Source organism: Myodes glareolus, chromosome 2 (genome assembly GCF_982192425.1).
Source record: "Myodes glareolus chromosome 2, mMyoGla1.1, whole genome shotgun sequence".
Lineage (NCBI taxonomy): Eukaryota > Metazoa > Chordata > Mammalia > Rodentia > Cricetidae > Myodes > Myodes glareolus.
In genome coordinates, this window is record NC_142027.1 from 9,241,161 (window position 1) to 9,268,954 (window position 27,794).

The 27,794-nt window shown below is 48.5% G+C and overlaps 1 protein-coding gene across 3 annotated transcripts; it reads right to left on the reverse strand.

The window, feature by feature from the left end:
* Positions 1-3,768: 3,768 nt before the first annotated feature.
* Positions 3,769-27,354, reverse strand: Ifngr2 (interferon gamma receptor 2). 3 transcript variants are annotated; one of them, XM_048422721.3, is made up of 7 exons: positions 27,195-27,353; positions 19,477-19,609; positions 13,685-13,878; positions 8,574-8,716; positions 6,862-7,024; positions 5,863-6,008; positions 3,769-4,402 (listed from the first exon to the last, which is right to left on the reverse strand). In XM_048422721.3, the coding sequence occupies exons 1-7, from the start codon at positions 27,280-27,282 to the stop codon at positions 4,268-4,270; spliced, it is 1,002 nt and encodes a 333-aa protein (XP_048278678.3). In that variant the 5' UTR covers positions 27,283-27,353; the 3' UTR covers positions 3,769-4,267. The 3 variants fall into 3 exon arrangements, with proteins under 3 accessions (XP_048278678.3, XP_085541899.1, XP_085541898.2); XM_085685773.2 differs by lacking the exon at positions 27,195-27,353 and adding an exon at positions 20,633-20,651; XM_085685772.2 differs by lacking the exon at positions 3,769-4,402 and adding an exon at positions 4,468-4,755 and having other exon boundaries at positions 27,195-27,354.
* Between the last annotated feature and the right edge of the window lie 440 nt (positions 27,355-27,794).

The window sequence follows — 27,794 nt, forward strand, 5'->3', positions numbered from 1 at the left end:
GCACACAAGAATCTCACATCCCTGGAGTAAGTGTGCAGACTGCTGACTTCTCCAGACGGGGATGTTACGTGGGCCTAGGGATCATGGGAGTTTTGACTTTTGGAGAAAGAAACTGGAAAGCCCTTTGATGTCAAGTAGATTGACCTCCCACCACAGCCTCCTACCAAAAGTAACCCGACCCTGCCAAAGGCCCCCTGCCCCCTGCCCCTCTTCCCCACCAAAGGACGTAGAGTGCAGTTCCCTACGATGTTCCATGTTCCTTGAGCTGGATTTCCCTTCCTGTGAATTTTCAGATTAACATTTTATTTTGAATAACTAAAGTCTTACTGAGAAGTAGAAACAACAACAAAATTCCGTATGACCTTGCTTTTGTGAGAAGTGTTTGACACTATGTTGCAGACTGATATCTGAAATGCTTCTGTGTACATCCCTAACAATGCAAGGCACAGACAGTGTGTCTGTTTATTTAAGCAGGAAATCTGTTGGTGACTTGGAGAGAGCTGTCTCTATCTCATCAACACATAGGCTAATGTGGTTAATGCTTGGTCCAGCCAGTGATCGGCATGGGCTGAGCAACCCTGCCTTCTCCTAAACTGTGCCCAGCCCTCGTATGCTTTAGAGCATGCGCCCAAGAATACAATACCCCCTCTTATCATTTGTGATGGGAGTGTCTCTCTTTGTGGCGGTACAGGGACCACTTCATTAACTAGGTCAGCAAGCTCTCCACAAAGGGCTAGGTGGGGTAAATATCAGACTTTGTGAGCCATGCATTCCGATGCTACTCCTTGGGTCTGCCTGGAAGTGCAAAAGTAGCCACGGACCGCGGACCACGTGGGAAGGAGTGAGCCTCCCCAGCTTCTTGTAGACCATGTAGGAAGGAATGGTCCTCTCCAGCTTCCTGCAGACCACGTGGGAAGGAGTGCACCTCCCCAGCTTCCCGTAGAGCTCCATGGACACCAGGATTCCAAGTCAGCTCCCTGTGTATTGAAGTATTGCCTTTAAATTTCTTTTTATTTCTGTAGTGTTTGTGCCTACTGTTTGTCCCCATATGTGTGCAGGCACCCACAGAGGTTAAAAGAGGGTGTCAGATGGAACTGGAACTATAGGTGCTTAAGTCACCCAATGTGGGTGCTTGATGTAGGAGAGTCTTCTATCTATCTGTTGCTTTCATTCGGTTAATTAATAAAGAAAACTGCCTGGCCTGATAGGTCAGAACATTGGTAGGCAGAGTAGACAGAACAGAATGCTGGGAGAAAGAAGCAGAGGCAGAGAGCTGCCCACCATGAAGCTGCCAGGTCAGACATGCTGAATCTTTCCTGGTAAGCCACGACCTCATGGTGACATACAGATTATTAGAAATGGGTTGAGTCAAGATGTGAGAGTTAGCCAATAAGAGGCTACAGATAATGGGCCAGGCAGTGTTTAAAAGAATACAGTTTCTGTGCAATTATTTTGGGTAAAGCTAGCTGGGCGGGTGGTGGGACACAGCCCACCGCTCCTTCTACAACAGGTGCTGGGAACCAAACCCAGGTCCTCTGGAAGAGCAGCAAGCCCTTAACTGCTGAGCCATCTCTCCAGCCCCTGGCTCTTGTTTGCCTCTCCAACTATTTAAAGATGTAAAAATGGCTGTTGACTCAGAAGCTGCAGAAAAACAGGAAGTGATTTTAGCTAGTAAAGACTTGGCCATTATAACGACTTTAATGTAAGAGAGGGCCCAACTGGATGTTTTATAGATGATGGTCTTCTCTTGATTAGAAATTAAAGTTCCAAGTTATCACAAGAATTAATCCTGTTTTCTAGTTGTTTATTATACGAGGCAGCGCTAGGCACAGTTCTCTGGGAGAGAAAACTATGCAGGTATCTTTCTTCTTCGAATCTTCTGGTCCTCTGGGAACATAGGCCTCGTGCCCATTACGTGGACCCAGCTAAAGCCGTGCAAGGGCTCAGCTAACACCATCCTGTGCCAGCTCCCTTTGAGGCTTGCCCTCTCCCTCCCTCCCCACAGCGATCACATCTGCCTCGGAGAGTTCCACAGTCTTGACCATGATCCAGATATATAAACCAAAATAATTAACTAGAAAAAGATATAATTCAAAAATAATTGGCAAGTTATGTCTGGAATAATTACTATGTTCTGCCAGGAATGAACGTTTCAAGGTTACTCTGGCCTTCATCTAACTTTGATGTCTAACAATGATGGTCTTTATGGGGTATTTCTGGCTTTAAAATCTTGCATCCCTGAGCTTGGGCACCAGGAGACTTTCCGGAGGCACCGGCCCAATCAGGCCATAAATAAAAAGGACTTAAAACTTTTAATTGGCTTAATCAACACTGTTGTCAATAGCTACGTGAGTAGATCATTACGATGATGAGGAATGACTCAGCACCGCTTGTTTCTTCTGGGCACGGTGGCACACGTCCTGTGAGGTCGAGGCCAGCTTGATCCACACAGCCAGCCTGTTGTTCCACATAGATGGTTCCTTATCAGCCAGGGCTACATAGGACGTCCCTGACTCAAAAACTAACCAACCGCAACAAATATACCCATTGATAGCCTGTTGGAATTCTCAGTAGATGAGACTCAGACAGTAAGTGTGGACAGCCTGCTCTCCACGTCTACAGAGTGTTTACTCTGGGCTTGGGCTCTGTGTTTCCCTCTGACTTCGCTGCCACCGTTAGCCAATTGTGCCACCCTGTGGGGCTCAGCCACAGCCACCTCCTGCCTCAGGACAACAGACTAATTCCACCCTAAAGCCAGTTTATAGTGGCTGTTCTTGGTTTTCAATGTGACCACATTTGGAACTAAAGCCAAAACCCAGAAGGCCTGTGATGGGGGAGCCTCCTTTATCCTTTTTCTTTTTTTGCAGTGCTGGGACTGGAACTCAGGGCCCTGCGCATGCTAGGCAAGTGCTCTACTACTGAGCCATATTTCCCGCTTTGTCCTCCTAATTGTTAGCACCCCACCCCACCACCAAGATGGCTAGTTCACAAGCCTAGTCAGAGACGCGGCCCAAGAGGAGGAGGCTCTGTCAACAAGTGTACGGGTGCCACCAGCCTAAGGCTGAGTGTCTTCTCCCTGCCAGCAAAGGCTGTTGGCAGGGGTGCTCAGCGCAGACTACATGGGTGCTGTGCCACTATGGGTGGCAGAGGGGAGAGCTGCACATCCTTCCCTAAATGTTAAATCATACAGAAGGGTTTCAAATGTGCGAGAGTGGCCGTCAGCTCATGTGTGCTTGTGAGTGGCGTGAGAGAGTGGTAGTCAGCTCATGTATGCTTGTGAGTGGCGTGAGAGAGTGGTAGTCAGCTCATGTGTGCTTGTGAGTGGCATAGTTGGTGGCCGTCTCCCTTTCCTGAGTTCGTACAGTGTGACTCATGTGACTGGCATGCTGATGGCTCCTCTGGAAATACCCTCAGACTCTTAAGAATTAGGAGGTGACTTCTTCCTTGCTGGAGTCTCCTGAGGGCTCATCAGCTCTACTTAAGAGAACCCAAGTTTTAGATACAATTGGGTTTTGTTAATTTATTTTTGTTTTGACACAGGGTCTCTGCATAGCCCTGGCTGTCCTGGAATTTATCATATAGATCAGGCTGGCCTCAAACTCAACAGAGATTTGCCTGACTCTGCCTCCTGGGCGCTGGGATGAAAGACGTGTACCACCATGCCTGGCTAAAACTTCTCAAAAGTCAAAACTTTGTAGAAAAGCAGCCAAAGCAATGAAGGTAAAGTGGGGGAAGGATGAAGAAGAACTCACATAGCTTTTTACAAAGTTCAATATACAATCCTTTATTTCTAGCTTTAAAAATCCTAACTTAAATTATCACAACTTTATTTACAGAATTGATCATCTCTACATGTGTGAGGTGCAGCGTAGGCCATTCCATGCTGGGCAAACACTGGGCCTGGCAATAATCACATTTAGACCATTACTCTGGACTTGAAGGGGACACTAAGGGCCCTCTTTGTGACAGGCAGGAATGGCTGGGACAACTCATTCCCAAAGTGAAAGGAGGGCAGCCCTACTGCCAGTGTGCCTTTTTAGTGTTTAAGAGAAACGTTTTTTTCCCTGAGATATTTCTCTGTGGAATCCTTTTAGATACTTGTATGATCCAGAAAACTCATAAAGAATCAATAGTCCACCATCTTTCCCATGAAAGGCCTTCCTGAGGCGGAAGTCCGTGGGGGCAGTGTGATCTCTGCAGAGTCCAGGCAGAATGGCAGCAGCATCCCACATGGTCCTCCTGGGCAAGCAGGGACTGGTGCCCTGGCTCATAGTGTGTGGAGCACACACTCTTGCTCCTTTTCTGCAGAGGAAATGATGGACACAGAGTCCCAGGCATCATCCTTTGGGGAACTGTCCTTGTCCAAGACTTCTAAGATGGGTTGGTCTGGGTCCTTTAAGTACTAGGAAAGGTTACAAAACAAAATGGTTATAAACAGCTTCATCAGCCAGGCCTCCGCGTCTCTGCTTGCAGTTGGTAGAGTCAGCTACATGATATTCCCGTGCAACTGTACGCCGTCAACCAATACATACCGCCACCGACAATATTGTTGTTACTATGGTGACGCCTGGGGTCAAGCCCAGGACCTGGTACATGGTAAGCGCACAGTCTACCTTGGCACACGCCCAGCCCTGATTCCCAGCATGCACCTGTCTTTACCCCTCATCTCAGTAATAACTGTAATGGGGCTCCAGAGGCAGGCCTGGGGTGTAGCTCCGTGTAGCAAGTACAGGGGCCTGGGTTCCATCCCCAGCACTATAAAAAAACAAAACCAAATCAAACCACGTGAAAATTAAGGGCCAATATATTCATCTGATGATAACCGCGAAGGGCAGAACTCAGAAAAAGTAGGACTTCTGGCTGCCCTCAGTGTACACATTGTGGATGATAGACTTTAAAACATTTCAAAAATGTAACATTTGATGGGGAGATGACCTGTTAGGTAAGGGCGCTTGCTGCCAAGCCTGACCATCTGTGTTTGATCCCCAGGACCCCCATGATAAAAGGAGAGAACCGGCTCCTGAAGATTGTCCTCTGACTTTTATATCCAGCATGCATCTCTTACCCACCCGCTAAAACAGAAAATGTAACCTTCAGCTGTCATTTAGCTGTGACAGGGCAGAGCAGGGAATGCCCCTAAGCACCGTTGGAGCCCCTCCTTCCACTTGCAACAGCCCTGGGGTACACTGGGGTGGGGTGGGGGTCCTACAGGAAGAGAGGTCTCACAGCCCTCAACTTCCCCTTTTGTCCTTGGCTATAGACTCGTCCTGTTTCTCAGGCTCTGCCTGCGCTCTCAGAAGTGCTGAGAGACACCAAATGCTAAGGGCCAACAGAAAGAGGAACGGGGTCACACCCACCAGTGACACCCCAGACACAGAAGCAAAACCGGTCTCTGTTCTCAGGGGAACATCAGTGACCTTTGGCAGTTTTTCATTCTTTCCCAAAAGAGTGCATCGAAACCTTAGATTCCTGTCCCAGAGAAACAGCTGGGGTGAACCCAGACTCAGCTCCTCTGAGGGTTGTACCTGAGAGGCAGGACGAGCCCAGTAACCCCTCGGGGCCATCAGGACCCTACTCTCTGACAGTGTCGGGCAAGGAGCCTTTAAACCCAACTCCATGGTGCCACGTGCTCACATGGACTTGGACATCTTTATTGTGTGCGGATTTACGTGTGTGGGCCGGTGCCCATCTATGGAGAGCAGAGGACAACCTTCGGGAGTCAGTGCCTCCTCCCACGTGGGTGCTGGGATCTCAGGTGTGTGCCACCCTGCCCAGCTTTCAGCTCCACCAACTGAAAATCGAGTCTCTGCGCTTGGGCGCCCGAGCCCTGCTGGGTCACCTGCTTCCAATCTGCGCACTCACCTCCTTTATTTGTTCCGGGATCTTTGGGGGAGCTTGAAACCAGTATTTCACCCGGCTCTGGTATTTGAGGAACAGGAAGAAGCAGGCACCTGTGAGCACCAGAAAGATCCCCACAGAGATCCCGATGGCTAGCTGGCTGGTGTAGGCTAAGAAACAATGACATAAATGTGAGCAGGGCGAACGCAGTCCGTGGGCCCCTGCCACTGCTTGCCATATCCGTGTCCCAGTAAAACCGACAGGAGCCCCTCTCCTGCCCTTGCCCTATGCACTTAAATTAATAATTTCAATCTGAAAATGTGAAGTCTGAAAAATTCTATTTCAAAATAGAAACCTGCCCTGTCATGATATCACATGTGGAAAGCTCCTCATCCAGGTTCACGTGATGGCTCACAGTGCACGCATGAGTGCACGTGGGGCAGTGGGATGGCTCAGTAAGTAAAGGCACTGGTCCCTACCCGTGACAGAGCTCAGTGTGATCCTGGAGACCCATGTGGTGACAGGAGAGAGCTGCCCTCTGACCTCTACTCATCTGGACACACACGCACACACACAAATGCAATAAAAATTCCCAATAAAAATAAAAACACCAGTGTACTAAAAATATCATATAAAACCTCCTTTAGGCTATATAAGGTATCTATGAAACATAAGGGAATTTTGAGTTCAGACTTGGAACTCATTCCTAAGACTCTTCATTATGTATATGCAAATATCCCAAAATCTGAAACAAGAAAACCTCAAATCAGACATACTTCTGGGTCCCGGATGTTGTGGAGGTTACTCAGCCTAGTCACATGATCAAACTTTCAGGTTAGCACTTCTGGGTCTCTCTGCTCCTACCGCACTTCTGGGTCTCTCTGCTCCTACCGCCTGCCGCCCCACAGCCTGCTTGCTGCCCTGCACAGCCTGCCCGCCTGCCACCCCGCAGCCTGCCTGTCTTCACCATTTCAGGAGAAGCATTTTTACAACACATGACCGATAAATGAAGGTATGCCTTACTGTTCTCTGTTGTTTCATGGCAAGATACGTTGCTGAACGAAGACCTAGGTGGACAGGTATTTCCGACTTTCACAATCAGCTGCGTCTCAATTTGTAAACAGTAAACGCTAGATGGCTTCAAATCGTTCAACACAATGGAGTTCTTCTTGAAAGGGCCGCTCACCTGGGTAGACAGTATCACAGCCACACAGGTGAGCCAGCCAGCCAGGGCCAGTGGCTTCTAGCTTTTCTAGTACCTCAAATCCACAGTGAGCACGGCCGACTGGTAACAAGACTGCAGGGCTGGCAGCTCTCGTCAGCCTTGTGCAGCAACCAGAACTTAACAAATCCTAATTTCTAGGATAAGAATTCTCTGGGCTAGAGAGATGGCTCAGCCGTTAAAGGCTAGGCCCACAACCAAAAATATAAGAGTTCGGTTCCCAGCACCCATGGCTGTCTCTCCAGCCACACACACACACACACACACACACACACAATTCTCCTAGAAAATTAATACATTAGGCTGGGGTGATGCTGGGGTGAGCACAATGTTCGCTGTGCAATCAGTAACAAGAAGCTGAGTTCAGATCATCACCACCCACGTAAAAATCATGCATGCTGACATTCGGCTGTAGCCCCAGAACCGGGGGAGCAGAGACAGGCGGATCCTTGGAGCCCTGTGGCCATCCAGTCACTGTGGTGAACTCCGGGTGTAAAGAGAGACCCTGTCTCAAAAACAAAATAAGGTGGAGAACAACAGAAGAGGTCACTTGACATTGACCTCTGTCCTCCACACACATAAGCGTGGATAGGTATACCTGTGCACACACACACACACACACACACACACATGTACACACACCCTCAACAATAAAACGAACATCTGTATCTTAACAGAGAAAAAACATCCTACGATGTTTTCCCTTTAATTCCAAAACAGCTTCTGATTTGAAGTAAAATTTGCTGATCCCTTTATACTTTTGGCCAAAGTGACCATGGGTATTAAAGTCCTCAGGAGATAGCTGGACCCAATGGTCTCAGGCTGACAAGGTCCCTTGGATCTGATGTCCCTGTCAGCCTTCTTGTTGACCACATCTGTCTCACAGCTTACACTGATCAAAGCATCTACAATGTGCCATGTGTGCCCTCTCATCCGCGATGATGTCCCATAGTGGAAGCATTAATCCTTGGATGTTCTTTTTCCTTCCAGGTGATCCCCACCTAGTCACGCATGGGGCCTTTTTGCAAACCATTCAAACCACTTGCATGACATTGCAGATCATGTAGTCCATGCCAAAAGTGGTCCCATCAAGGGGGGAAGAGAGCTGATGCCAAGGAGACCTTGTCCTGGGATTGCTCCCATGGTTTTTGTGGCCTGACCGTAACTGAAGTGACATCACAAATCTCTGACCGTCTGTAAGTTCTAACTATCTAACTGGTTTGGAGGGAAACAGGTCACTGTACCTCCCCAGAGTCCAGATACAGCAAACCCACTACAGGCAAGAAACCAGCAAAGCCTAAAATGGAACCAGACAACAGGAATACATGACACCAAAGATGGGTCAGACCCTCACAGAGAAGGACTCAGTATACAGCAAGGAGGATTAAAACGGGCTCAGGGTCAAGCTCCAGGAGACAGGGGGCCCTGGTTTCCTGTGTCACGTGGAAAGCCTTTCTTCTGAGTCAGAAACTCCAAAGAAAAGAAACCCTAAACAAAGGAGAAAAGTTCTTGCCTTTTGGGTTCCTATTTTTTCCCAGTAATGGACACAATACGTAAAAGTTGCTTCCGTTGTCACATCAAAGGGAGGGGAGAAGTGGATGATGAGGGAGCGTTCTCCTGGGGTCACCGAGATGTTTTTTGGAGGCCCAACAGTAACTGAAATAGAATTACAAACAAAAACTCACATGAATAACATACAGACACTCGAGATACATACCCATGTAGATGGTGCATATGCGTACTATGTATCTACAGACTGCACCATCTACTTCTGTATGTTTGGGTACACACACGTTTATACTTAGATAAGCAACGGCTTGTACTCATTTGAGTGCCTGCTCCGAATGTGCTGTTTACTGAGAAGCCAACATCCAAGTGGAAGGAACACCCCTGCGATCCCACATGTAGCCCCAAAACGGCTTCTGGCAGGTGCGGGATTCACCCCGCTGACACCCTCTGAGCTGCTTCTATCAGTACCACATGGAAGTTGTTTCCTGGCTCCCACCAGGGAGGGAGAGGCCGAGCTACAAGAATCTGCACTTGGCACATCTCAGGGCTGTGGCCTAGCATGGTTCTACAGGACTACAGTAGCTGAGGTGCTGACTCTCAGCAGGAAGTCATTTGGGAGTAAGCAAAGCTTCCAGAATCATGGCTAGCATCCGAATCCCAGACAGATAGGGCAGGAAGTTAAGTCAGAGGTCAAGTTTTCACCCAGAGTGGGAAGAGCTGTGTAAGACTTTACGTATGCAGAGAAAACGGTAGATCTGGAAAGCACAGCACTAAGTGAAGGACCCAAACTCAGAAAGAAAAAGCATGCATGTTCTCCCTCACATGAAGATCCTAGTCTATAGTGTTTGTGTGTGCGTGTGTAAGCAAAACAGACCGAGTGTGGGTGTAGTGTAACACTGCTCCATCACTGGGTTCTCTTTTACTGTTGGTTTTTGAGAGGGGGTTTCTTTGTGCAGCCCTGGCTATCCTGGGACTCATTGTGGAGACCAGGCTGGCCCTGAACTCACAGAGATTCTCCTGCCTCTGCCTCCCAAGTGCTGGGATTAAAGTCGTGCGCCACCCTTATCCCAGCTCACTTTTCAATAAACTGAGTTTAACAGTTCTGGATTTTTTTTGGGGGGGGAATTTTTATTTAGTTAGTTGAATTTATTTACTTATTTTCACTTAAAATTTTTTATTATATTTTTGTGTTGTTACGGTAGTACAATAAAATATGCCATGCTACCCAGGATCTTTAAAAAAACCTAGCCCAGCTGGACGGTGGTGACACACGCCTTTAGTCCTAGCACTCAGAAGGCAGAAGCAGGTGGGTCTCTGAGTTCAAGGCCAGCCTGGTCTACAGTGTGAGTTCCAGGATGGCCAGGGCGGTTACACAGAGAAACTCTGTCTTGAAAACCAAAAGAACAAAACAACAATAAAAAGCTAGCCCAGATAAATAACTCTGTTTAATACAGCATCAACTATCTAGACAGTGGTCACATAGCTAATTGTCTTATACCTGGATTTCGTGTGTGTGTGTGTATGTGTGCGCGTGTGTGCACACTCAAGTGTGTAAGTATGCACATATGCCTGTGTGTTTGTGCCTGTGACAGCAGGAAGTTGATAGCAGGACTCATGCTTGATCACCCCTTCTTCACTGTTAGCTTTCTCTGAGGACCCCACCTGGGGATCCCACCTCCACCTTCAAAGGCAGGAATAACAAGCAGAGGTGGGACCCATGCCCTTGGCGACTGTGTGGGTGTCAGTGTGCCGGATCAGGAAGGGTGACGAGAACCGACACACACAGGCGGGTGCCCTCTCAGTAGGGTGGGTGGGGACTGTCCTTCAGCACCTGTCCAGCAGATCCCTGTTCTCCAGACCCACAGCAAAGAGAACAAAAAAGGGGTGCAGCTGACTCCCAGTGAAACAGTATTTACAGTAGCCAGGAGGTAGGTCCAGTTTGGAGCCTGGTGCGGCAAATCACCTTCCTTTAGCATCAGCCTCCAGGGCCAGCAGTCTCATGACCCTACCCATTTGTCTTCCGCTTACTTAGGATGAGGGCCAGGACCAAGGCCTAGGGCAGGTTCAACACTGCTCACTGAAGAGGCACTGAAAAGAAAACCTGGGCACCATAGAGCATTTCTTTTTAAAGATATATTTAATCCTTTTACTTTTTTCATTTCTATGTAGGTGCGTGGGTGCCCAAGGAGGCCAGAAAAGGGTGCTGGATTTTGTTCTTTTAAAAGAATATGTTATAATGGCCCGGGCAGCCTGCAAGCCAGGCAGAAGCTGCCGCCGGAGCAGTACAGGGTCCCTGGGCGAGCGGCAGAGTCAGGCGGCTGGATACGGTGAATGGCAAAGTAAATGGACATAAGGCTATATATAAAGCTAGACATTTATTACTTAAAAAGGGGAGATATAGACAAACATAAAACAAAGACATACACACACACATACACACACGCGCGTGCACGTACCCACACACACACACACATGCGAGAGAAAAAGAGAGAGAGAGAGAGAGAGAGAGAGAGAGAGAGAGATGGCGGCGAGGGGAGGGTCGAAGTGGCTGAGGTGGGCGTGGTTAGTTCTTAAAGTGATAGCAAAGAATAACACTGGATGCCCTGGAGCTGGAGTTTAAAGCAGTTGTGAGCTCTCCATTGTGGATGCTAGAAACTGAACTCCGGTCCTCTGCAGGAGCATCTCTCTAGAAACTGAACTCTGGTCCTGGTGTGGGAGAATTATCTGTATTCTGTCAATCATATTTTAATAAAACACTGATTGGCCAGGCAGGCAGTATAGACGGGAAAGTCAGACAGGAAGTAGAGGTGATGCAATGAGAACAGGAGAATTCTGGGAAGCAGGGAGGTTCCTCTGCCACTCCTGTGCAGACCACCGAACAGGCAGCATGTAACGTGCCCAGCTGAGAAAGGTATGGAGCCATTATGGCTAATGTAGATAAGGATAATGGGGTAACATAAGTTATAAGAGTTAACAAGAAGCCTGACCTAATGGGCCAATCAGTTTATAACCTTATGGACTCCTGTGTGTGATTTTCTTTGGGCTTGCCGGATGTGGGGTACTGGGTGGGACAGAAACCCCAACAAGCCAGCCCTCATGCTACATATGGCACCCACGTGGATAACTGAATCCACAGAAAGCCTGAGAAAGTTTGGGAAAGAATAGAGTAAAGCATGTTTTCTTGGTAGCAGCAATTTCTTGGGTCTGCTCTGCTTGCTAGAGGCAAGCAAGTGCTCTCATCTAAGAGAGGCTTCCTGACTCAGCTTTAGCTGCAAAACCTTGCAGCTCTTTTAAGAAGTCCTGCTGCGAAGCACTTAAACAGTGTTGATGAAAAGCTGAACGCATGCTTTTCGGTTTTCAGCCGGAGCAGGAAAAAAGCTGCGCTGTTTTAAAATGCTGGTTTTCTGGACTGTCCTGCCAGGGCAATCTCTGACTCTTGCAGGCAGGCAGTCCGACTGAGTGTGGTCTGTGAACAGAATGCTGTGTCTTGCTTGCTAGCAAGGACCTTGAAATGCCACAGAGTTGTGGCAATAAAAATGGCTTCAGCAGTACCTCTGCCATGAGGCTGGAAAGCTAAGGAATGGCCTAGATCCAGCCGTCAAAGCCACGGTTTTAGGCTCATGTGGTCAGAAAAAGAGAGATATACAGTAAAGAGAGATTCAAAGACGAAGAAAACCTCTAAATGGTTTACAGTGTGTTAAAAATATATGCAGGCTAAAAGGTTAAAGTCATTAAAAATAAAAAAAAAAGAAAGGGAGATAGGGAGATATAGGGTGTGGTGGTACACACCTTTAATCCCAATGCCTGGGAGGCAGAGGCATATTGACCTCTGTGACTTCAAGGGACAGAGGTAGAGATTGACCTCTGTGACTTCAAGGTGTGGTAGCACACGCCTTTAATCCCAATGCCTGGGAGACAGAGACAGACAGATCTCTGTGAGTTCAAGGTGTGGTAGCAAACACCTTTGAGCCCAGCACTGGGGAGGCAGAGACAGAGGAATCTCTGTGAGTTCAAGGACAGCCTGGTCTACAGAGTTATTCCAGGACAAAGATATATACAGAGAACCTGTCTCAAAAAGCCAAAAGTAAAAGTAAAAATAAAAGAAATAGAGGTTAAAATAAAGCTGCATAAAGATGGAAAATATACAGAGAATCTTGATACTGTATGCTATTGTGCTCTCTTTGAATTGTTTGATTGCTGAGGAAGGAGCAACAGCTGCTAAAAGACTTTTGTTTATAAATACTGCTGAACTAACTCAAGATAGGTATTTTGAAAATACCTTGGCTTCAAAACTGAAGTCAAAAGGTATGTTAGTTTGGAGAAGAGATTTTGCTTTTGTTTCCACAGAAAATGAGAGGCTCTGGATTTATTCAGAGTTAAGAAAAATCATCTTTGGCCAAGGGAGACCACCTGAGCAATCTCCGGTAGGAACAGATGGCCCAGATGTCTGAGTTCTACATCCAGAATGGATTCAAGGCTCAAGACTCACAGGATACTCCAGTCAGGACTTGATTATAACTCTAAATTTTCTTTAGGTCCCCATAAGATCATCAGCGCCCCCAACCAGCAGGAAGTAGCCTGAAATACTACGCCCACATTCCCAACAAATGGACTATGGGTATTTTCCTTTGTTTAAAAAAAAAAAAGAGGGAAATGGTGCAGGAGAATTATCTGTATTCTATCAATCATGTATTTTAATAAAACGCTGATTGGCCAGGCAGGAAGTATAGGCGGGTCAACCAGACAGGAAGTAGAGGCAGGGCAATGAGAATAGAATAAGGCTACGGAGGAGGAAGGTCCCTCCGCCATTCCTGTGCAGACCACCAAAGAGGCAGCATGTAACTTGCCCAGCTGAGAAAGGTACGGAGCCATGTGGCTAATATAGATAAGGATAATGGGGTAACATAAGTTATAAGAGTTAACAAGAAGCCTGACCTAATGGGTCAATCAGTTTATAACCTTATGGAGTCCTGCATGTGATTTCTCTTTGGGATTTGCCGGCTGTGGGGTACCGAGCTGGACGGAAACCCCAACAAGCCGGCCCCCTCATACTGCACGGTCCTCTGCAGGAGCATCTCTCTAGCCCCTGTAAGGTGTCTCCCCAAGTCCTCTCACCATCGCAATAGTGCGTGAACTGGCTCAAGGTGACCCACTCAGAAGTGAGGCTTCCTTGCTTGGCTCGAACTCGCAAGTAAACTTGGCGTAAACCTGTGAAACTGTTCAAGCCGCCACCTCCTGTGAAGTCACACTTCGTCTCTGTGATGTCCGTACAATTCACGTCCTTGACTTTATTCCAAGAGCCAGAAATGCTGGGAAAGAAAACAAGATTTCAATCCACCGTTCTTCAGAAACATTGTTTTCCACAAAATAGCCACAATCATTTCTCCTTTTGGCAAAGGTCAGGTATACTGTTTACTAAGGATTAGTTCCTATGCCGTCCCTACTTAGATTTACTCAACACAATGATTTTAGGGTAGTCAGCTACCACTATGGTCAAATTTTAAAATATGTTGCTATCCCCCACACCAAAAAACAAAACAAACCAAAAAAACAAACAAACAAACAAACAAAAAACCCACCCCACCTGGTATCCATTGATAAGAATGCTCCATTTTTCCTCAACCTGGTGCCCCAGTCACAGGCGACAACTGATGTACTCTCTGTCTCCACAGGTTCCCTCATTCTGAATGGAACCATATCATGTGGCTACCCATGACAGGCCTATTCATGCTATAGAATGTAACAGGTTTTTTTTTTTTTAAAAAAATTCTGTTTTATTTTTATGTGCTTTTGAGCGTTCATGTATTCCGTCTGCATCCAGGTGCCCGAGGAGGGGCAGAAAAGGGGATTGGATCCCCTGGAACTGGAGTTACGGCCAGCTGTGAGCTGCCATTTGGGTGTTAGGAGCACTGAGCTATCTCTCTAGCCCCATGTATAAGTTCTTTACATTTTACATCTATTTCTGTGTGTATGTGTACCACAGCACACATGGAAGTCAGAGGACAACATGTGTAGAACAGTTCTCGGTTTCACTCTGTGGGTCCCAGGGACTTGAACCCAGGTTCTCAGGCTTGGCAGTAAGGGCCTTTCCCTAAGCTATCTCTCTGGTCCGTGTATCAGTTCTTTATTTCTCCCCCAACCCCAAACCCCCACTGAAACCTGGTATGCTGGCCCACACCAGGAGTTCTAGTTTCTCTTTTCTTCCTTCCTTCCTTTTTTTTTGGGGGGGGGGTTGTTGTTTTGTTTTGTTTTGTTTTTCGAGACAGGGTTTCTCTGTAGGTTTGGGCCTGTCCTGGAACTTGCTCTGTAGAACCTTGAACTCACAGAGATCCGCCTGCCTCTGCCACTTGAATGCTGGGATTAAAGGTGTGTGCCACCACCACCGTCTGGCAAGAATTCTAGTTTTCTAGAGGCCATGACACACGGATTATGAACTTGAGGTCAGCCTGGGTTACATGAGTTTCAGACCAGTCTGCAACACATAGGGAGACCCTGTCTTCAAAAGTAGGACGAGGAGGGGGAGTAAGAAGCAAGAAAAAAAGAGAGAAAGGAAAAAAAAAAGGTCCCTTTGGACCACACTTTGGGGGAACACACTTTGTCTATATGTCTGTGAGCTGGTAGGCATGTTGTTGTCTATACGTCTGCCATTTTGAAATGTCTGACCAGGGTTCCCAAGGGAGCTTCATGTACACATGAGCTTCCCAGGGCCTCAGAGCCTAGGAAGAGAAGGATCCTGAACAACAGGAACCCCCGCTCAGAACAAGCACTTTCTAGCCTCCAGTCTGCCAATCCCATTCCGTCAGCGGCTGAATTTGGAGGAGCAGGCCCTATATCTCACATTCCCTGACTCACCAGGTGATTAGGTACTCCTCTGCTCCCCCCCCCCCCCCCCCCCCCCCCCCCCCCCCCCCCCCGCCACCCACGGTCTGCTAACCTTGTTCCCATCTCAGAACAACTTTTTAAAAATGTTTCCTGGAAGAGAGCCTTATGGGGGAATAGGAGCTCTGAGGGAAGGAACCCCTTTCCGTGGGGAAGGTAACAATGAGACGATTTTGTTTCATTTCAGTGACTAATGAACCTAACAGGCCGTAGGTCCTCGCCAGACCCCATCAAACCGGTCTGAGCTTTAGTAGCCAGATGACTCATTCCAGCCTCTGGGCGCTGACTCATCTTGGCCTTCTGTTACAGAAATTACCTAGCATTTTGTGTGTGAGCGTGCTGGGCATCTGTGATGGTTAATTTTAACCGACAACCTGGTACAGTCTAGACTTTCCAGGGAAGTCTCAACAAGGGCATTGTCTGTATCAGGCTGGCGTGTGCACGTGACTGGGAGGATCGTCCAGCACACTGCGGGCAGCACCGCTCTGAGTTTGGTCCTGGACGTGTAAGATGGAGATGTGAGGTGAGCACCGGCAGCGAGCATCCACCCTCTGCTCCTGACTGTGGATGTGATGTGCACGGGGCGCTCCCCTCCGCCGCTGTGACAGACAGTACCGCTGAACTACAACAAACCTATTTCACGAAGGTCCTTTAGTCAGGGTATTTTTATCACACCAACAGAAATAAAACTGGGGCAGCCTCAACCCCTGGGCCTTATGTAAGTGAGACATACGCTCTACCAGCATTAACAGCCCAGAAGACATGCTTTTGCATTTGCCCTTTGTTTAATTGATTTACTTTGTTTGAGACACAGTGTTGCTGTGAAACCCAGGCTGACTTGAAGCGTGCAATTCATCTGCCTCCAAGCGTGAGCATTACAGTTACATGTCACCGTGCCTGGCTAGAAAACTTGTTTTTTAATTATTATTTTAAAATTTCACATGCATTTACTTATTTACTGGTGTCTGATGTGTGTGGACACATGTGTGGCAGAGTGTGTGGAGGTCAGAAGACACCTTGCAGTAGCCTTAGTGGGTCCTGGGGGATCAGACCTGGCAGCAAGTGTTTACCAGCTGAGTCATTTTTTTTTTAATATTTATTTATTTATTATGTATACAATATTCTGTCTGTGTGCATGCCTGCAGGCCAGAAGAGGGCACCAGACTCCATTACAGATGGTTGTGAGCCACCATGTGGTTGCTGGGAATTGAACTCAGGGACCTTTGGAAGAGCAGGCAATGCTCCTAACCTCTGAGCCATCTCTCCAGCCCCCAGCTGAGCCATTTTGCCAGCCCCTAGAAAATCTTTTTGTTTTTTTTTAAAAAAAAAGCAACGGTATTTATGAAAATGTGTATTACATTGCAGTTTAATGCTTAGCACCTGGATACAGATATCCTGTATCAAATTCTAGTATCTATTTTCTATCTTTTTGTTTTTTTTCTTCAAGACAGGGTTTCTCTGTATGGCGCTGGCTGTCCTGGAACTCACAGAGATCCACCTGCCTCAACCACCCAAATGCTGGATTAAAGGTGTGCACCGCCACCGCCCACCTAAATTCTAGTTTCTTAACACAGTTCCTCAGTCTCCTTATCTCAAAGAGAAGAATCAGGCCAGAAACAGCTTGGTGGGGGAAGGGGCTTGCTGCCAAGTCTGTTAGCTTGAGTCCACTCCCCAGGATCCACATGGTGGAGGAGGAGAACCAACTCTGGCGAGCTGTCCTGACTTCCACACATCAGCTATGGCATCTGTGCCTTCTCAGTGCACACAAAAAAATTAAATAATAAGAAATGTGTTTATATGTGTGCATGCATGTGTATATATTTTCTTCCTTCCTTCCTTCCTTCCTTCCTTCCTTCCTTCCTTCCTTCCTTCCTTTCTTTTTTTAGGGGAAGGCTCAACTATAGCATCTGCTTCCTGGACTTAGGAGGAAGACTGAGATGTAAGAAAAGCACTCGAACAAGTACCCCGTGCTCAACAAGCAAATGTTTGTCAGAACTACTTCTACCACTTAGGGCATCCCAAGTTAGCGCTCCTCCAGCCTTTAACACCACCCTCTTCCGTGTTTCACACTCAGGACACTCCTCCCTTGCTGACCCTCTCTCAGCTTTCAGGACTGAGGGCCTGAAGTGGCATGATGGGAACCGGAAGTGCCTACCGATGCTTCCTCCCGAGAAGCCGGTCTGATTAAGGCTTTGCTATCCTTGTTTTCTCTGCCCCGCCCCCCCACAGGCTAGGTGTGGGTGTGCCCGTTCCCTACGCGCGGAGATCAGCAGGCTGTGATGCTCGCTGTGCTTCTGCGTGTCCTATAGAGAGCATGCACTGCTAGAGCACTCAGAGAAACAAACATTCTGAGCGGGCGGCGCCAGGGCAGGTCTCCGTGAGCCCGGCAGCAAGCTGTGACCAGGCCTCCAAGACCAACGGAGGACAGCATGCTTTTGCTGTTGATACAGCAAAACCCTCCAGATTCTATAACGTTGGCTACTAATGTTTACTCGCTTTTAAGGATTAAACACTAGGGCCATACAGCCTGGTGGCTGCTATCTGTGACCTACTATTTAAACTTTACAATCCCCCACTGTGTTTCCTGTAGATTTTGTCATCTACTGCTTCTTTTCTTTTTAATAAAACCAACCTCAACCCCTGATGAAAGGCTACAAAATGTTTATCAGAAAGAAAGGAAGGATGGGGGCTGGGGAAATGGTTACCATTAAATGACAGCTCACAGACGTGGGTTTAGACCTGAGCACCCAAGTGAACCTGTAAAACCGTCAATGCAGTGGGCAAGAGGGCCGGACACAGACACAGATAGATCCCTGGTCAGCCCATCTAGCTGAATGGGAGAGCTTCAGGTTCAATGAGAGACTCAAACAATAAGGGAGGCAGAGGCAGGCGGATCTCTGTGAGTTTGAAGCTAGCCTGGTCTACAAGAGCTAGTTGCAGGACAGACTCCAAAGCTACAAAGAAACCCTCTCTCAAAAAACACAAAAATGGGGAATGAGAACTAATGAAGGCACTTGGACATGCTCTCTGCCTCCAGATGCCCCCTCCCCGACACATACACACACACACATACACACACAGGTAATGCACATGCACAAGCACGCACATATGACTTAGAGTCAAACAAGCTACTCTAGACTATGAAACTACACACACACACACACAAATATGCACACAGACACACATGACTTAAGAGTCAAAACAAGCTACTCTAGACTATGAAACTACACGCACACACACACATATGCACACAGACACACATGACTTAAGAGTCAAACAAGCTACTCTAGACTATGAAGCTCTATGGAAACATTTTCCACAAAGTTCAGTAGTACAGTGGTATTGGACTAGAATCTCAGTTACTCAGGAGGCTGAGGCAGGAGGATCTATAGTTCCGGAGCTACATGAGCAAAACAAATGCTTGTCTCAAAATATACAAACAGACAAGTTTGTTTAATGTGGTACGTGTGCAGTGACTTCGCCGTGATCTTCAATCGGCTTATGTGACAAAACCAAAACCAAACCATTTAACTGAGCACACTCTCCCAGTGCACAGCAAGTGCCAACAACGGAGAGACAGGCAAAGGAGGTGAGAGGCAGAACAAAGGGCGATCATTCAAAACAGAAAAACCAGGTGAGAAACCGAGAATTCATTGTAGTCTGCAGAGTAAATTCCTTCGTAGGCTGAATTTGGACTTTGAGGTTTTTAAACCTGAAAGCCGCCCCTTCCTTTTCCTAGGCGGAAGTCAGCTCTCACTGTGAAGAGAGCAAAGGGGTTAACTTTCATCAGGAAGGGAGGGTATACAGCAGCCAGTGTTCTCAGCCGGACCACCAGACACACTTGAACGGACCTCTGGTGGGTGGGAGGTTAGAGCTCGGTCCTCGGAGCTCTTAAATGCACGAGAGAAATACCGGCCATCCACAGGCTCTCGACAGCCCCGCTGACTCCACTACTCCCAGCAAGGATACTCATAGAACATAGAAATATAACTTAAAGATATTTAAGTTAACATAAATTATAAACTTACAATTTATACTCCACCTGGTAAACCACTGGTCTCGTGTCGTTGGTGGGGGGTGACGGCGCCCAACTCAGAATCTGCTCGTCATTGTACAGGTGAAGGTTCAGGTGCTGAGGAGCAGCAAGCTGGGAAAAAGAGTCTTGAGAGGAACCGGAAATGAGGGGGTGGGGCAGATAGGGAATGGGGGAGATAGGGAATGAGAGAGGATGGGGCAGATAGGGAATGAGAGGGGATGGGGTAGATAGGGAATGAGGGGGGATGGGGCAGATAGGGAATGAGGGGGGATGGGGTAGATAGGGAATGAGGGGGGGAATGGGGCAGATAGGGAATGAGGGGGGATGGGGTAGATAGGGAATGAGGGCGGGAATGGGGCAGATAGGGAATGAGAGAGGATGGGGTAGATAGGGAATGAGGGGGATGGGGCAAACGGAATTAGGAGGGGGGTGAGGGTGGGTAGGGAAGGAGAGGGGGGAAGAGGTGAACAAGACATGAGAGGGGGAATGGGCAGGGAGAGAAGAGGAAGACTGCATAAGAGAACGCTCAGTTACAAAACATTTCAGAGCATGTCATCAAAGCATTTATTCAATACAGCCCTCCTCACAGTTCAGGACCAGGGGTGCCTGTTCTCCTGGCACACCCTCTGGGTCTGATTGTGAGGGCGACACTAGGGACAGTGGGAGAAGTGTTTGAGGCCACCCTTCACCTGCGGGCTCCAGCTGGTAGAGCAGGTGGTGGGAACCACAGCCTGGCTCCACCGGGATTTGAGATCTACCATCTGTGACTGTGCTTGACTCTGGGTTGCCCAAGCCTCCATTTTCCTACAGGAATAACCTAACCCCGACCAATAGTGGGACGCCCCATAGAGCTTGGGTAAAGATTCTGTCGGTGAGGAGCTAACAGGAGCAGGCAGGGTACCAAGATGACCCTGCATGTATGTGAAGATACAGAGGCCCCACATCAGGCAGGCGACCGCCAAAGGCACGCGACATCACCTGCTCCTCCAGACACCTCAGCACAGCGTGCTAAAACCCAGGTTCCAGGCCACAGATGAGGAGATGCGCTCTCAGTTCGCCTCCCAGCTTTTGAGAGCCCCAGATAACAAAATAAAGCATTCTCTTGAGCTAGCAGATTTCCCCTCCTGGGGTGACAAACCAGTACCAACCCATTCCGTCAGACAGATACTCCCTCTGCAGGCGGGGCTGGAGTCTGAGAACGCTGAAACCTTCTCTCTAAAGAGATCATAACACTTTCTCTGATCGAGAAAGATTAATGAGAAATATTCAGAAGGTGGAAAGAAAAACAGACCGCTCCAGAATTCAAAGCCGGAAACTCAAACCACATGTTTTCCGAAAGCGCTTCCAGACCCGGCCCCCCACCCCCACCCCACCCACCCCTACGCCCGCCGCGGCACACCGCACCTCCTGCCACCGGGCTGCAGCCCCTGTCTAGTTACGGAGTACGGAGTGTCGAGTGCCTCTACCTCTGCGAGCTCCGCTGCCTTCGGCCTAACTCTTCCTTCAACACTGCTGCCCATTCACGCGGGGCCGCAAGAGAACCTGCACCAGAGCCAGCCAGGAGAAGTAGCGTGGCAGAGGACAGACCGGTTCAGCTCACTGCGGTCAGGCGCCCAGCGAGGAATCTCAGGGACGCGCTCCGCCTGCCTGCACCGGGGCCCTGTCGCTGCTGTGCTTACCACCCCAAATGCGAGAGCTTTAAGCAACCCAGGTGTCATCTATCATTTATCATCTCATCACATGTGATCTCATCACATGTATCGTTTATCATCATTCTGGAGGTCAAGTGTTTGAAACCGGCCCATTACCCTGCCTGCCATACCCCTCACCATCTCACACATTTGCAGGTCGCCGCCTGGGACACGGATCTTCCCAATCTAAACACCCATCTAAGAAAAGGAACACCAAAGGACCCAAGCTATGGCGAACCTTGCTCTGCCCACACAGGAGGTTCTCAGGTTCCAAAGCAACTCAGGATAAAGGGCTAACTGTGGTGCCTATTAGCACATGGAAGTGTCTGCTGGCCTCCAGGCTCACTCAGTACCTGTGGCTCCTCTCAGCTCTTCTCACTCCACCCCTACCCAGCCCGCTGGTGGGCTTCCCTTTCCCCAGCTCCTTATTTCTATATAACCTGCCATTTCACCCATGCGCTTTCTGGGCCCCTCTGCCATCTCCCCTTCTCCCTCTCCCCCCTTTCTTGCTCTTCTCATAGCCTGGTCTAATCTGCTGGCCATGTTTACTGCTTTCTCTCCCTGCTCTGGACTCCTCCAGACGTCTCTAGCTGTATTCTCTCTCATATCTACAACAAAGCGTACGCCTCACCCACAGCTGAGAGCAGGCTGCTCCTCGCTTTATACACTTGTTAGGACTGGAGGATGGAGCTCATGGTACAGCATCTGCCTAGTGGGCCCAAAGCCCTGAGTCTGATGTCCAGAAACTCAAAAAACAAAACAAAACAAAAACCAGCAACAAAAAGATAATCTCTGGGCAAGAGGGAGTTTTCAGACTAGGCGTACGAAAGGTCACCGAGCACAGCTGTGTCTCCACTAGGGCCGCCTTGGAAATCCTTATCTTGTTATAGTCACTGAAGAAAATGAGTCTCAGGACTGTGAACTCCACCAGGAAGTGCCAGAGATTAATCCACATATCATAAGCCACTTTACCAAACAGCCCTCTTCACGGCCTGGAGGGCCCATCCTTGAACTTCATCCTCTCCACTCCAGCCCGGTTTGCCCCTGGGAAACGCTTAGCACACTGTCCTTGGGACCTAGTTCTGCCCTTCCCTCTCCAGCAAGCCTCCTCCTGGTCTGCTCAGTCACAGCCTCAGCACAGTGACCACCAGGAACATGTCAACTTGCAAACCTGCCCCAAAGTGCAGTTCCCACCTGAGTCCCTCACACCAGGGTGGTCAGAAAGCATAGACTTTAGGACTAGATGCCTGGGTTTCTTTGTCATTGTTTCAGGCTGGGCTCACCTCTGCCTCCCAGTGCTGGGATCGAAGGTGTGTGCACTCTTAATCGGGCCCTCCTGAGGAAGGAGGGAGTTCATTTGATGTGTAGGCCTGTCCCACCAGCGGCACTCCAAGTCTGTCCCCTCAACACTAGAGCACGCACTTTGAAAAGGTGAGGTGTTGCTGGTTTTGGGAGTGTTTTCTCCTGGGGTCTGGAACAACAGACACAGAAGACATGGGAATGAGCGTTGCGCCCTTCCACTTGGAACCCATGCCAAGCCCAGACTCTCTCTTCCTTGCTTACTTTGTGTTTGAGCTCACGGTTTTGTCTCATCTCACAGGCCAGGGCAAGGGTGCTAACGATTCTGGGTGAGAGACTTCTCCGGATGGTTCCAAAGATCTGTGTTAGTCACTTTTATGTCACTATAACCAAACTATCTGGCAGAGTCTGGCTCCCGGTTGAGGGAATTTCAGTCCATCCTAATGGGGAAAGTGCGTGAGAAAGGCTGCCACTGGCAGCTGGGCTGTGGCTGCATCCCCCGCCTGGCTAACCTATTTCTAAGTATATGTGAAGTCTCAGGTGTTTGGATCCCAGGCCCATCACAGGGGTGGGGCAGGGAGGCAGGGTGGAAGGACCTGGGACCAAGGTGCAGAGGGCACACTCAAGCAGACTTCACCCAACTATCGCTTCTTACCACGGTGCTTCGTGACTCAGTGTCACGGGCACACGGAGAAGGAAGACAGAGTGGAGCTCTGCTCACCGTCCCAGGGTCTGGGCACTTACCGGGTAGGAGCTCCCTGTCTTTGAAGCCCCTGCACCCACCCATGGGGACCACATTGGTTTCCTATTGTTCCTGCAGCAAATAACCACCAACATGGCAGCATGAAACAATAAACATTATCTTACAGTTCAGTAGGTCAGAGTGTGGCAGGTGTTTCAGGGGCAAAGGTCATGGGCCTAGGAGCAGCAAGTGGAAGACTTTGTCCCCTTACCCTGGCTAGACTCTGCTGAAACAGTCTCCCGGGTGATTATACTGGGCATAACCAGATACGCCAAAATCATACCGGACATAACCAGATACACCAAAATCATACCGGACATAACCAGATATGCCAAAATCGTACTGGACATAACCAGATAAGCCAAAATCATACCGGACAGAACCAGATATGCCAAAATTGTACTGGACATAATCAGAAACGCCAAAATCGTACCAGACATAACCAGATACACCAAAATCGTACTGGACATAACCAGATATGCCAAAATCATACCGGACATAACCAGATATGCCAAAATTGTATTGGACATAACCAGAAACGCCAAAATCATACCGGACATAACCAGATATGCCAAAATTGTACTGGACATAACCAGATATGCCAAAATCGTACTGGACATAACCAGATAAGCCAAAATCATACCGGACAGAACCAGATATGCCAAAATTGTACTGGACATAATCAGAAACGCCAAAATCGTACCAGACATAACCAGATACACCAAAATCGTACTGGACATAACCAGACATGCCAAAATCATACCGGACAGAACCAGATATGCCAAAATTGTATTGGACATGACCAGAAACGCCAAAATCATACCGGAAATAACCAGATACACCAAAATTGTACTGGACATAACCAGATATGCCAAAATCGTACCGGACATAACCAGATAAGCCAAAATCATACCGGACAGAACCAGATATGCCAAAATCATCTCTGTTCTAAAATCCTGTGCCTAAGGACCTGCCACTTCTCATGCAGCCTAACAGTCACAGGACACTGGCATCTTAGGCAAGAAGGCATTCTAATCTGGCCTGTAACAGGGCAGAGCCACTGAATATTGTACCAGCCCTGTAATGAGGGGCTGACTACGGGGAGTAGGCCAACAGAGACCAGCTTTTGAAAGTTACAGCCACTCCCTGGCTCTCTCTGCCTCCTGGTCAGCCTCGTGTGAATCATGACTAATGCCACGATCTTACCTCCAGCACCTTAAATGTGACAATAAAGAAACCAGGAAGTTACCCTTTTTTAGTAAACCCCCAAGAGCAAGTCATTTTTTGTTTGTTTTGTCTGGTTGGTTCCCCTCCCCCAGCCTCCCAGATAATTTGAAGATTACCTACTTCAAAAGAACAGTTGAAAACAAAGAGAGAAAATGTACACAAAGCTTAGCAGCTTGCTTCAATAAACGGAGCTGGCATTATCTTTTATCTAGCTACAAGACAGTTTTCCCTCAGAGACGGCACCCAGACAGGAGACTCCCTAACACCCATTCCTTTCCAATGGCTTTTAGATTGTCTGGGACTTACTGTCCTTGTCAGTGGCTAACACAGTCACTAGGCATTCCTCCAAGCTTGGAAACGATGGCAATGAAGTCCTTGTACTCTCACACGCACCACACACACACACACACACACACACACACACAGCCAGTCCACAGTATGAGCGGAAGCTTCCATTCTTCAAGGCCGATGATTAAGTAACTAAAGGATTTTCATGCTCTCTGCTTTTTTTTTTTTTTGTCTGTTTTGCTTTGTTCTTCTGATCTACAGCAAACAGCTGCCAATTAACAAAGCAATGGACAGCAACCATGGACTGTTTTAGGTCCAATATTTTTATGCTACCCTTGAACTCACTGGAAGGGTTTGATATTATAAACCTTCCTTTCAAAGCCTTGTGTCTGTGGGCTGGAGAGATGGTTCAGCATTTAAGTTGCTACTTGCTACTCCATCAATAGAGTCCCAGCACCTACACAGAAGCTCACAACTGTTGTTTTAACTCCAGTTCTGGGAGATCTGGTGCCCCCTTTTGGCCTCTACAGGAACCGTCCACCTCAGTGGTGCACATACACACATGCAGGTAAAACACCTAGACATCATTAAAAGCAACCTAAGAAAGCCATTTGTAACCTATGGAACAGTATGGGACTCTTCCGTCCCATTACTTGCTGGCTTCAGGATCACCGTTAATATTTTTACTTTGCATTGTGACTAAAAGCTCCCAGACAGGGTTTCTCTGTGTAACACTGGCTGTCCTGGAACTCGCTCTGTAGACCAGGCTAGCTTTGAACTCAGACACCCACCTGCCTCTGCCTCCTGGATGCTGGGAGTAAAGGTGTAAGCCACCACTGATCTACAGGGGTTTTTTGTTTTTGTTTTTAATATTTGTCCCAGTAAGTCTTTTTCATAAGAAAGTATGAAAGTTTCAAATTGTTACTTGTTAAAATACTTGTATGAGAGACTAAGAGATTTGCACAAAGGGCTCCCACGTTCAAAAGACCTAAGGATCCAGTTTGTTGTCAAGAAGCTACAGACCAAAACTTTTATGGAATATAATAAAAGTTAATCATTAGAAAATGATAATGTTCCACGACATCAGTTGTAAAGTTTCTAAATATTTCTATCAACCTCTGAACTCACAGCACAGGAGTTACAAACAGTTCACAGACACCCTCTGTGGCCCCAGCCCACACCACCACTTGTCCATCACACACAATTTGGACAATCACAGGCTCTCTTGCAAAGGAGATCTAGGGAGGGACAGTCAGAGACTGATCAAGGCAAAATTGGGGAACATTAGAGTCTGGGTTTAAACCATTTGTCTGACTCCATGAGAAGAAGAAGTTAACCATGTAACCAGCATGCATCCCTCTGTGAGAATCTCTGCCCTTAGGGAGACAGGGAACTTAAGGCCCAGGGATGCAATGAGAAGGTCCAACTCCCCAGAGCTTCCTAATTCATGAGATTACTTAACTAATGGCCAAACTTTAAAAAAAAAAAAAGCAAATCAAAGAACAAAATAGGGAATGTTAAAAAAAGGGGGGGGACTGGAGAGGTTAAGAGCACTGGCTGCTCTTCCAGAGGACCCAAGTTCAATTCCAAACACCCACACGGCAGTTCACAAATGTCTATGACTCCACTCCCAGGGGATCTGACACCCCCACACCAATGCACATAAAATAAAATTAAATAACTTATTAAAAACAAACAAACAACAACAAAAGCAGGGCTGGCTGCGAGTAGCCTACACTGGCCTGGAAACTACAGGACCCTCCTTTCTCAACCTGAGATCTGTGGGTTTTGTTTGTTTTTGTTTTTTGATTTTTGTTTTTTTTTCACAGACATGCACCATGCACCAGCTACCTGGGCTTTGATATGATCTCTGCATGGGAAAGAACCCAGCAGAGCATATACAAATACACAGAATGTTCTTGGTCAGTGAGGTCTTCTTTCATTGATTTTGATTCCTGGATCATAAATATAGTCAGGTTGTGACCGAGGCAGGAGGTTGAGTTTAGGTAAAGGGCTATCTGGGTGGGACAGGGCAGAGTTGGAATTCAAAGTCAGGCTCAACGGGATCCCCTGTCCTCAGACACTGCAGGGGACACGGATATTTCTGTTCCTCATTTATAAGACCCCAAGAAACTGAGTACCAGGATTTTATAGGCTCCCCAAAGCCAATGTTGGTCCTTGCCCTTCAGCTGCTCTCCCAGGCACCAAGCAGCCAACAGAGACCTAGACCTCGGGCTTCAGCTCCAGGCCTGGAATTCCCCGTGGTCCCCCATACACTCACGGCGGCTCCCTCCCGCAGACTCCTCGGGGTCGGCCCCCCGCCCGATCGCGGACGCCCGCAGATCGGGACCCGCTGCAGACCCCTCCACCCTGCGCCCTCCCGGTGCAAGCTCCCGGTGTCACCCACGCGTGGACGCGACACCCGCCGAGTCCTCGGGGGCCGGGGTTCAGGGCCTCGCTTACCTAGCGGAGGCGCAGTGGCGCCGAGGTCACCGAGCAGCAGCCACAGCAGCCACAGCAGCCACAGCAGCCACAGCGGCGGAGGCCGCATGGCCCGGGCGGCCCGGGACCGCGGGGTGGACGCCGCTCAGACCGGTACCGCGGCGGCCATGGCGAGCCGAGCGCCGCCTCTTCCCAGCCGGGCCGCAGAGCCGCCCAGCCCCGCCCGCGCCCCGCCTCCGCCCTGCCCGCGGGACTTTCCCGGGTGTTCCCGGGAACCACGGTCCCCCGCTCCAGCTCAGCACCCCCATTTCCAGCCTAGCACCCTGCAGCGGAGGCCTCGGCCACACTCCACTGAACCGACCTCCAGGCGTAGCCAGGGACCTCCGGGACCATCCTTCTGGAGACCTGGGAACACCCAAGCCCCACCTACCCCGCTTTCTGACTCCCGCTACCCAAAATTGGAGGATCTGTCCATTTATTTTGAATTCTGTTCTCTTTAATAGACCCAAAGTACATACTAAACTTTGAACCTTTTTAGCAGAAAGTTACTTAGGGGTATAGTAGAGAGGACCCGCTAGGACATCTTGTCACAGAGAAGGAGGAAGGAAAGCTAGAGGAACT